At 29.0% G+C, this 12,500-nt stretch overlaps 1 protein-coding gene across 1 annotated transcript in view; it reads right to left on the bottom strand.

Moving 5' to 3' along the window:
* The window catches only part of LOC137659676 (uncharacterized), a 283,127-nt gene extending 271,874 nt beyond the window's left edge, over positions 1 to 11,253 (bottom strand). Inside the window, 3 exon segments of the mRNA XM_068394501.1 lie at positions 6,430 to 6,540; positions 6,543 to 6,761; positions 10,621 to 11,253. Coding sequence (XP_068250602.1) covers positions 6,430 to 6,540; positions 6,543 to 6,761; positions 10,621 to 11,253 — 963 coding nt within the window.
* Positions 11,254 to 12,500: the final 1,247 nt, after the last annotated feature.

Below are 12,500 nucleotides of genomic sequence, written 5' to 3'. Positions count from 1 at the left end.
GACACTTTCAACATCGAGGAAACCTGATAAAAACAGAAATAAAATAGAATCTCTATCGCAGACAGTATAGGGATGCTCCAGACCTTACTGAACGAGGTGGAATATTCTACCGACGGAGAGCCATCATTGTCTTCATCTCTAAAGATATCTGGAGTACCATATGATAGGACCCTGTGCGCCATATCTTGTTCTCTAATTACACTTCTCTGAAGTATACACATTGAATAACTGGATGGAATAATAGAAGATATCGAGAAACTATATTTTTTACAGATTGTTCTTAGAAGCTCGTAGGTTTTTTTCGCCCCCAAAGGACGTACCGGTACGTTCTTGCAAAGCATTGTTATTTACAAGTTTTAGCATGTTTTAGATAACTTAAAAGAGAAACTTCAGGCATTTTCCAAAAGAATGAGACCAACCTGACCTCTCTACGACAAAAATTAAGGCTGTTAGAGCAATTAGAAAAAAAAATATATAGCAAAATGTGCTCGAAATTTAACCTTATGGCAAGGGTTAAAACGGTTAAAGCATTGAGTTTTCTGGAATCTTATTACTTTTTCATTTTTTAGGATCGCATGTATAATCTTTGCAATTAATTTAGAGTTAATATTCGTGGACTATCAATTAAGGCTCTAAAAGGCTTCCAACTTCTTTCAGAGCCTCTGGTGCCATGGTTGGTAGTCACCAGGCTTTTTCATTTGAAGGGGCAAGGGTTCGATCCCACTATAAGAGAAATTTATTTTTATTTCAGCACGATTTTACGTCGAGTATCATCTATATTAACTCATTAGGGGTAATTCAAATGAAAAGCTATCAATTGTGTCACCTGGTGGGCCCGGAAGTCAGGTAAAACTCGTTGGTATGTGACTGATGTCTTGCCAGGTAAATTCTGAATTTCAGTTAGAACTTGGGTTTCGACTTCTTTTGGAGCCTCTGGTAGTATGATTGGTAGCGACCTCGCCTTTTATTTGACGGAGCGACAGTTCGACCCCAGTATGAAAATTTATATAGAGCCATATATCGGTATCTTTTATAAAAAAAAAATCATAATCATTAATAAATAAAAAGTCTTCAATACAACAAAAATAATCTTGTTTATCTAAATCAAAACTCGAAGACTTTTTGTTCAATTTCCCTTACGATATAAAAACCGAACAAATATTTTTTACATATATTTTATTCACAATCTATTTTTTTTTTTTTACATATATTTTACCTTCAATATGACGTACACGGGGGACGAACTGCCCAAAAAATACCGAAAAGAATAATCGTCCTGAAAGAGGACTAATTCTCAGTAGAATTGAGAGCCCTGTCCATTCTCATTCTTTATTTACAGATTTCTAAATAAAATCTAAATATTATATTTCATGTATAATAAACAGCAGATAACTGACTATATACTGTGTGTGTATATATATATATATATATATATATATATATATATATATATATATATATATACATAAAAGTGTGTATATATATATATATATATATATATATATATATATATATATAAATATATATATATATATATATATAAATATATATATATATATATATATATAAATATATATATATATATAAGTATATATATATATATAAGTATATATATATATAAGTATATATATATATATAAGTATATATATATATATATATATATAATATATATATATATATATATTATATATAATAAGTATATAATATATAAGTATATATATATATATAAGTATATATATATATATAAGTATATATATATATATAAGTATATATATATAGTATATATATATATAAGTATATATATATATATATATATAAGTATATAATATATATATATATATAAGTATATATTTATATATAAGTATATATATATATAAGTAATATATATTAAGTATATATATATAGTATATATAGTATATATATAAGTATATATATAAATATTATAAGTATATATGTATATAAGTATATATATATATATAAGTATATATATATATAAGTAATATAATATATAAGTATATATATATATAAGTATATATATAAGTATATATATAAGTATATATATATATAAGTATATATATATAAGTATATAGATATATATAATATATAGTATAATATATATATATAAGTATATATATTTATATATATAAGTATATATATATAAGTATATATATATAAGTATATATATATAAGTATATATATAGTATATATATAAGTATATATATATATAAGTATATATATATATATAGTATATATATATGTATATATATATAAGTATATATAGTATATATATATATTATATATATATATAAGTATATATATATATATATATATATATAATATATATATATATATATATATATATATATATATATATAAGTATATATATATATATATATATAATATATATATATATATATATAAGTATATATATATATATATATATATATATATATATATATATATAAGTATGTATATATGTACATATATATATATATATATATATAACATACATATAAACAGATTATACATATATATATACATTATATATATATATATATATATAATATATATATATACATATATAATCTTTCCATATCGAAAGTATTAGAAAAATTTCCATGATCATTAAATTGAATTAAATGAAATTAAACATAAAATTAATTGTAACCCACATCAAAACTTATAACTAAGTATTAAAAACACTTAAGTTTTAAAGTCCGCTCATGAATGGCAGAGACAAGGGACAGTGACATTACCCAATCAAGCAGAGGAGAAAAGAAACAAAAGTAAATCTAACGCAGATAAATATCGCAATTCTTAAGAGCAAAAACTACAAGCAAAAACTGTAAACAATCTTGTGCAATTTACATTCGCTATAAAATCAACCAATAAAGGTATTTCTTTATGCAAATCTTCCTTTACCCGTGAAACGTTATCCATTACATCCCGACCTCGCATACCTTTTCCAGGAACATGGAAAATTTAAATCTCCTGGAAAGACGCAATAAGAAATCCTTCTGTGAAGATATGGATGACTTTGGAAAGGAAAATATTTGGTCTTCATTTCTTATCTGACTACCATTGAGACAAGAGGCTTTTCTTTAATCTTTTGCTCATAAATGGCAAAGACAAGGGAAAGTGACATTCCCCTAGCTGGATAATGCCCTAGAGACTGACCATATATTATCATTATCATTGTTAGTACTTTCTAAGCTACAACCCTAGTTGGAAAAGGAAGATGCTATAAGTCCAAGGGCTCCAACAGGGAAAATAGCCCAGTGAGGAAAGGAAATAAAAGAAAGATAGAATCCTCAAGCAAGAGAACTGTAACCATATATTATCATTATTATTGTTATTAGTTTCTAAGCTACAACCCTAGTTGGAAAAGGAAGATTCTATATGTCCAAGGGCTCCACCAGGAAAAATAACCCATTGAGGAAAGGAAATGAAAGAAAGAATACTGTGCTTGAGTATCCTCAAGCAAGAGAACTCAAACCCAAGTCAGAGGAAGTCCATGGTACAGAGGCTATGGCACTACCCAAGACTAAAGAATAATGGTTTGATTTGTAGTGTCCTCCTAGAACAGCTGCATATTATAGCTAAAGAGCCTTTTCTACATATGATCAGCGACAAGCAAAGCTAAGGCCAGGAGCGCCAGGCAATGGCTACTGACGACTCAGTAGGTAGACCTATAGGCTCCCCCAAACACCGATTCTTTGTTCACAAGGATGGTGAGGTTGCAGACACTACAAGAAACTATATAACCTGAGAGGGTCTTACACCTCAGTTCAGCAGATCGCTACCAAGGATGATTTTCCATAGTCTACCACAACGTTCTATAATGTATATGTGTAAGTATATTATATATATATATATATATATATATATATATATATATATATATATATATATATATATATATATATATTTATATATATCTCATTATCATCTGGTCTTATGCCTATTCACGCAAAGGGCCTCTGTTAGATTTAGTCAAAATATCATACATATACTGTATATATATATATATATATATATATATATATATATATATATATATATATATATATATATATATATATACATATATATATATATGTATGTATATATATATATACATGTATTACATGTATATATGAATACATATATGTATACATATATATATATATAGATATATATACATGCATATATATATACATATATATATAAATAAATAAAAAATTAAAACTAATTTAAGTAGATCAAGTAAAACACAGATTAATAAAAACTAAACTGAATTGAAAAAGATAAACCGGATTTGCTCTTAAATAGCGAAGCTGTCAAGCATATACTAACAACATATGAGATATTACCGAATTTCAAGAATATCAACTAGTAAACCAAACTTTCATTTAAGAAACTAGAAGAAAAAAATTAATCTTTTGCAAATTTAATGAGCGTGAATATTTTACAGACTAATACACAAACAAAGCCACTCCAATACCTTAAAACAAAGCAGACAACTCACACGTCTCAAACTAACGACCTAAATGTGCCAGGACACCTCGCTGCTGGGATGAAGCGACGCCGTTGACTGGTACAACACATGAACATATGCTACCGGGGTCTAAAGCGATGTCAAGCAGGGCAGCCAATCGGGACTACAGTGTATCCCAAAGCCAAAGCAAAAGTCCTTCAAAAAAGAAAGTAACTGCGTTTACCCCCATAAAAAAAAAAAATGCTACCAGGGTCTAAAGCGATGTCAGGCAGGGCAGCCGATCGGAACTACGGTCTATCCCAAAGCCATGTCCTTCAAAAAGAAGGTAACTGTGTTTACCCCATACAAAAAAATTAAAAATAAAAAAAAGATTCTACCAGGGTTTAAAGCTATGTCAGGCAGGGCAGACCGATCGGAACTACGGTTCTATCCCAAAGCCAAAGCCAAGTCCTTTAAAAAGAAGGTAACTGTGTTTACCCCATACAAAAAAATTAAAAATAAAAAAAAAATTCTACCAGGGTTTAAAGCTATGTCAGGCAGGGCAGCCGATCGGAACTACGGTCTATCCCAAAGGCAAAGCAAAAGGCCTCCAATAAGAAGGCAACTGTGTTTACCCCATACGAAAAAAAAAAAAAAAAAAAAAAAGCTACCAAGGTCTAAAGCGATGTCAGGCAGGGCAGCCGATCGGGACTACGGTCTATTTCAAAGGCAAATAAAAAGTCCTTCAAAAAGAAGGCAACTGTGCTTACCCCATACATTAAAAAAAAGAAAAAAAAAAAAGAAATAGAAAAAAAAGGCTACCAGGGTCTAAAGCGATGTCAAGCAGGGCAGCCGATCGGGACTACGGTCTATCCCAAAGCAAAGTCCTTCAAAAAGAAGGTAGCTATGTTTACCCCATTAAAAAAAAAAAAAAAAAAAAAATAATAATAATAAATAAATAAATAAAAAGAAGTATAAGGCGTATTTAAGAAAATAAAAAAAAAATCATGTAAAGTTGAAGACTTCCTTCATCGTATTATCCTCAAGCACACTCGTGGAACTGCTCGAAATAAAGTTTTACATATACAAAAATATACTCAACTGGTCTTGTGTAATTCATTTAGTGTGTTCGTACCCAAGTAATCGACCACAGGAGAGATTACAGGGAGATTAGGATTACTGAATCACAAGTAAGCGTTTTATCCCTTCTTTGTCTCTCCTATCCCTGAGGACAGTAGGCGGGACATTAAAATGAGAGAGGAATTAGATATTTAAGTGGAAGAGGTCGAAGGTGAAAGGTGTTTTACGAGGTAGGTTTTGAAGAAAGGTAATTATACATTATATATATATATATTATATATTATATATATATAATATATAATTATTTATATGTAATATATATATATATATATATATATATATATTTATATGTAATATATATATATATATATATATATATATATATATATATTTATATGTAATATATATATATATATATATATATATATATATATATTTATATGTAATATATATATATATATATATTATATATATATATATATATATAATATATATATATATCTATACATTTATAAATGTACACATTTATAAATGTACAGTATATATATATATATATATATATATATATATATATACACATGTAAAAATGTATAAATGCATACACACAATATATATATATATATATATATATATATATATATATATATATATATATATATATATATATATATAGATAATATATATATATATATATATAGATAATATATAGTATATTATATATATATATAATATATAATATAGATATATATATATATATAGATAATATAGTATAATATATATATATATATATATATATTATAATATATATATATATATAATATACATACATACATATACATATGTATTGTTTTTATATAAATCAATCCCCATAAGAAATGAAACACGAGACTTACCGTTATATTGCCGTATCCCATATGATCACAGGAACACCGACACTTCTGTATATGATCCTTGATGTCCTTCGGCAGCTCCTCAACGCTCCGGCTCAGCCTCGAGATGGGCGTTGCCCTTCGGGTAACCCCTGAGGTCCTGCGCTTCTAGGACTCCCAGAGGGCTGAGTCTTGCCATTCGAGAGGGCGCGGCTATGCTGGTGGTGGTGACCGTAGCTCTGTCCGAGGTCCTGCGAGCCCTGCGGGCAGTGTTGTTGGTATCCCTCCGGGGGGTCTACTGAGGGCGCGGCGAAGTTAGCAGCGAAGTTTCCCTGGACGTTGATTAACTTCGGTAGCTGGAAGTTTAAGAGAAGTTTTTTAAGTTAGGTGTTTTGGTATTGAATTAAAAGTCTTTAAGGTTATGGAATTCTGGGAACTTATTTGTTTACAAAACCACGCTCTCAATTTACCCCAAAATTATGCAGTCTTGCAGCTCTCCTCTTCATGTACAGTAATTAAAAGCTTCTTTAAATAGGGGGAAAGCAAAAAATTGGCAAGATATGTTTGAGCAAGGGGGGAGGGGGTTATATAAAAAAACTATCTTGGTTTCCTCACTAAACGACCTGGAACTGACATCGTCAACATACTCAACCAAACAGAAGTGTGTGATGCCAGCGTACATAGATAGAAGTTCGTGGTAAATGTGATAAATAAGTTATAGAAAGCCTAGGAATGGAGAACTGGAAGGAATGATCAAGGCATTTGGGTAGGATAATAACACAATGAGAAAGGGATAATTGAAGAAGAAAAAATAATAAAAAGAATATATAAGTAGGATAAAGAATTATAAGAAATAAGATTAGAGATCTGAAAATAGTTTTTAATTTGGGTATTTGATATTGAATTTGAGTCGTAATAGATATGTTATGGAATTTTTGGAAAAAAAAAACAAGTAATAGATATGTTATGGAATTTTTGGCATATGTCGTAATAGATATGTTATGGAATTTTTGGAAAAAAAAAACAAGTAATAGATATGTTATGAAATTTTGGCATATGTCGTAATAGATAAGTTATGGAATTTTGGGAAATGAAAAAAAAAATATTCACTTGAATGAAAAGTTATAAAACTATGAAAGGATAATTAAAAGTTATTATTGAAGAATTACGGAAAAGACAGACAGAATGAACCATAATTCGGAATGAAGTAAAATGTTTAAAAGGAAATAAAAATAATAAAAATTTTGGAAAATATGGAAAAAATGGAAGTGCTAAGAATAGATAACTGAAATGAATTAGCAATGAATTTCGGATGAGATAAAAAGACAAAATAAGGTAAAAGGATAAATGAAAGAAAATTGGATACTATAATCAGGAAGAAAAAAAACCAATAGAAATTTAAGAAAAATTAAAGGAATTTCGGAAGAGATAAAACGACCAAAATTAATGATGTGAAAGGTTAAATGAAATAATAAATTTAGATAATGGATATACTTTAAACAAACAGATGATCGGATAAAGAATGATGAAAAAATCGAAATAGCCATAATTCATATTCTAAAATGAAATGATAGCTTACTTGTGAGAGCTAGATATCACCCCTGTTTTATAATAGAAGAAACAAGTAACTTATTAAAAATATGTTTTCATAAAATTATAGTTTAAAATAAAAGTGTGGAAATACCTCAAAGCAATTTGAAATTACATAACCTAGCACAGTATAACAAACATTAGTGGAATATTTTCCTAAAAAAAATATATTTAGAGAAAAATTATACATTTTCAAAAACTTACACAAAAGGGAAACCTTTATTTCTGTTGTTGACAAAGTTAGTATAAAAGGTTTTATTTCGAGTTAAAAGACTGATTTTTATTCCCACCAAAAGCTGTTGGAAAACTATGGAGGTTTCTCCTTTAAGTTGAATAAATAATTTTTCATTTTTATTGAGGACATGAAAGGAATTTACTCCAGGCATTAAGATGGAATGGAAGAATACTTCAGTAGTGACAGATTGGACATTTAGGAAGAAAGACACACATATATATTATATATACACACAATATTTTTTATGATCTGGTCTCTTATTCTTGAAATCGTTTACCGCGTTACTGTTTACTAAATCCGATGGAACTCTGTTTCACGTATATATATATATATATATATATATATATATATATATATATATAATATATATATATATATATATATATATATATATATATATATATATATATATATATATATATATAGAGAGAGAGAGAGAGAGAGAGAGAGAGAGAGAGAGAGAGAGAGAGAGAGAGAGAGAGAGAGATGTATTTCAAAAGTTGAGGAAATTACTCAAATATTTGTCGATCGACATCCATGCAAGAGTGAGGCCGGGGATCCCCTCAACCTGTTGTAATTTTGATATTTGCATTTAAATAACAATCTGCATTCGAGAACATTGAACGTACGGATGCATAAATGCATTAATCTCTGGTGTTTTCGCTTTTCCAGGAAAAAGTTCCCCGAGAGAGAGAGAGAGAGAGAGAGAGAGCGAGAGAGCGAGCAAGAAAGAGCGAGCGAGAAAGAGCGAGCGCAGGAGAGCGAGAGAGAGCGAGAGCGAGAAAGAGCGAGAGCGAGAAAGAGCGCGAGAGCGAGAAAGAGCGCGAGCGCGAGAAAGAGCGCGAGAGCGAGAAAGAGCGCGAGAGCGAGAAAGAGCGCGAGAGCGAGAGTTCCTTTTTAATACGCTAAAAATTTGTTTTCCTCATTAAAACTATCGTTTTCGAATGGTAACTAAATTGATAAAGATAATCTTATTTGGCTTTTTTTATTGATTCGTTTCCTAACTACAATATAAATTGAATAAAGAGAGGAGAGAGAGAGAGAGAGAGAGAGAGAGAGAGAGAGAGAGAGAGAGAGAGAGAGATATACAAAACTTGCAGATATTTTAGTTTATATATAAAAATATATAGTTAGACATCTCGGTCTTCGTGTAGGAAGAGACAGCAGAGGTGGTGTGTGGGCTAAGATAGTGACTCGTCACCTAGTAAAGATGTGATAAGGTGTGCTTCTTCAAAGCAAGGTGAGCCAAGAATTCCTGTGTGCAACTATACATATGAATTTTTGTACATCTGTATGCATATATGTATGATTGTTTGTGTGATAAATATATAGTATACATATGTTGATATAAACAGCCGAGTAGTCATTTGAAATAATATATGATTTGATGGAAACTAGAGAGTGATTTTCTGTAATAGTTAATTAGTAGATATAAGTATCCATTCAGTTTAGAATAGAGTTCTGTGTATCATTTATTATATGAAACTTTATGTAACCTATTAATATTTTTCATACATATAGCTATTACTCCTAAATGCAAATACTCACGTATGTTTAAATAATTAATCTATCAATGATACAGTCAATTAACTAGTCTGAATGATAAGTTGAAATAACGTATGTTTAAAAAAGAATATTCTATCAATCAATGAAAAAGTCTAACTAGTATGTGAATGATAAGTTGAAATAACGTATGTTTAAAAAAGAATATTCTATCAATCAATGAAAAAGTCGAAGTAGTGTGTGTATGATAAGTTGAATCAATATACAATAAAAGTAAAAATTAAGTTAATATATGAATAATATTACCGACATGACGATGATAATGATAATGATAATAAAGGATAATATAAATGATAGTTATTGAATAATAAGTTAGAATAAATGATAACGAAAGTACAACAGATAATCTTTTAGTATTAAAAAAAAAAAAAAAATTGCATCAATACTAATAATAATATTAATAGCGAGTGAATAAAAAATTGTAATACAAGACAACGTAAATAAAACCGTGTATGCACGTATGTGCAAAATGAATAGCAGCAAAATAATAATAATGATATATTTATAACAATAATGATAAATAATAATAGTGAGTGAATGATAAGTTAAAACAAACAATGAAAGTACAATAGTTAATGATTATGAGTATTATTACCAACAATAATAATAATAATAATAATAATAATAATAATAAAAATGATAGTAATAATGATAATAACAATAATAATAATAATAACAATAATAATAACAATAATAATAATAACAATAATAATAATAATAACAATAATAATTATAAATGATAATAATAATAATAATAATAATAATAATAATAATAATAATAGATAATAACAACAACAACAGCAGCAACAACAACAACGAATACTTACCGAGCAATCTGAAGAAGCCTTTGGCACTTGGGTGGGAGTAATGCTTAGATTGGTACTCCTATACATCTGCTGCATGCAAGAGCATGGCCCTGTACCTCCCCCTCCTCCCCCTCCTCCTCCTCCTCCCCCCTCACCACTACCACCACCTCCCCCTAGGGGAGGACGCCCCCGAGTGCCACAGAAGGGATCCGAACAGTCGTACGACGCTGGCACCAGAATGTTACACAAACCGCACTGTTCCGCCCCACCGCTCGACCTACCCCACGCCCTAGTGACCACCTTCGGGTAGATATGGGTCGGGTACGGGTTGACGGTCGAGCAAGGGGCGCTGGGCTCCCCGGAGCAAACGTCCGGAGGGCAGCAGGCGCAGACGGATTCCCGGCAGAGGTCTTCGGCCGAGAGCGGCTGCGTCGAAGGCGAGCGTATGTGAGGGCTGGTGGAAGAGGAGCTGGTCGTGGGCGTCTGGATGCTCGGTTTCGGAGGCAGGGGAGGGGCCATGGACTGGCCTAGGGCGTGTTGGGCGTGGTGGGGGTTCTGCTGGAAGCGCTGGTCGTATTTTTGGGAGCCGTAGCCTCTGGGTAGAGTCTGGCTGATCACGTCCAAGCCGACGACAGCTCGCCCGCTTCGTTGCATACCTCTGCCCCTTGACCAATTCCATTGTCTCCGAGGAATATTTTTTTTTATAGATATTTTAAATAGAGTTTTTCCCCTCTTGGATTTCCCCTTTTTCTATGGATGCTATAAACCCCATGGTTCGTCACTGGCAGGACACAAGGTAAACAGGTCACTTTTCTTCACTAGTCTATTTTTCAGCTTTCTGTTCATAGTTGAAATAAAGTTTTTTCAATTTTTGGGGGCATTTTATGCTGAACTACCTGGAAGATTTCACAGATGTATGACTTATATGTATGTATACAAATATATAAACGCAAAAATCTAGATATACATTATGTATATATTACATAATTGAATTAGATATCAAAAACCTATTTGGGAAAATTCATTCCCAAAGTCATACGTAAAAATACAATGAGATTTTATTCTATAAATTGAACCTCTCACTTTTAAATCTAATGAAAAATTAATTTTACTTCAAGTTAACTTTAAAACAATTTCAATAAATTTCTCAAATTTTATCAGGCAACACATTTATAAATCTTTCCATTTAAAATCTCTCTCTCTCTCTCTCTCTCTCTCTCTCTCTCTCTCTCTTCTCTCTCTCTCTCTCTCTATATATATATATATATATATATATATATATATATATATACATATATATATATATACTGTATATATACACACATATATATACACGCATATATAGATATATACATACATATATATATATATATATATATGTATATATTATATATATATATGTATATATTATATATATATATGTATATATTATATATATATATGTATATATTATATACATATATGTATATATTATATATATGTATATTATATATATATATATATATATATATATATATATATTTATATGTACATAAATATATATATATACATATACTGCGTATCTATCTATCTATCTATCTATATATATATATTATATATATATGTATATATTATATATATATGTATATATTATATATATATATGTATATATATATATATATATGTATATATTATATATATATGTATATTATATATATATATTATATATATATATATATATATTTATATGTACATAAATATATATATATACATATACTGCGTATCTATCTATCTATCTATCTATCTATCTATATATATATATATATATTTATATATATATATATATATTTATATATATATAATATATATGTATATATAAATAAATATATATTCCACAGTATACTTACACGAATAATTTCTTT

The sequence above is a fragment of the Palaemon carinicauda genome, chromosome 20 (assembly GCF_036898095.1).
Source record: "Palaemon carinicauda isolate YSFRI2023 chromosome 20, ASM3689809v2, whole genome shotgun sequence".
In the NCBI taxonomy this organism is placed as follows: Eukaryota; Metazoa; Arthropoda; class Malacostraca; order Decapoda; family Palaemonidae; genus Palaemon; species Palaemon carinicauda.
This window is presented reverse-complemented; position numbering and strand designations above follow the sequence as displayed.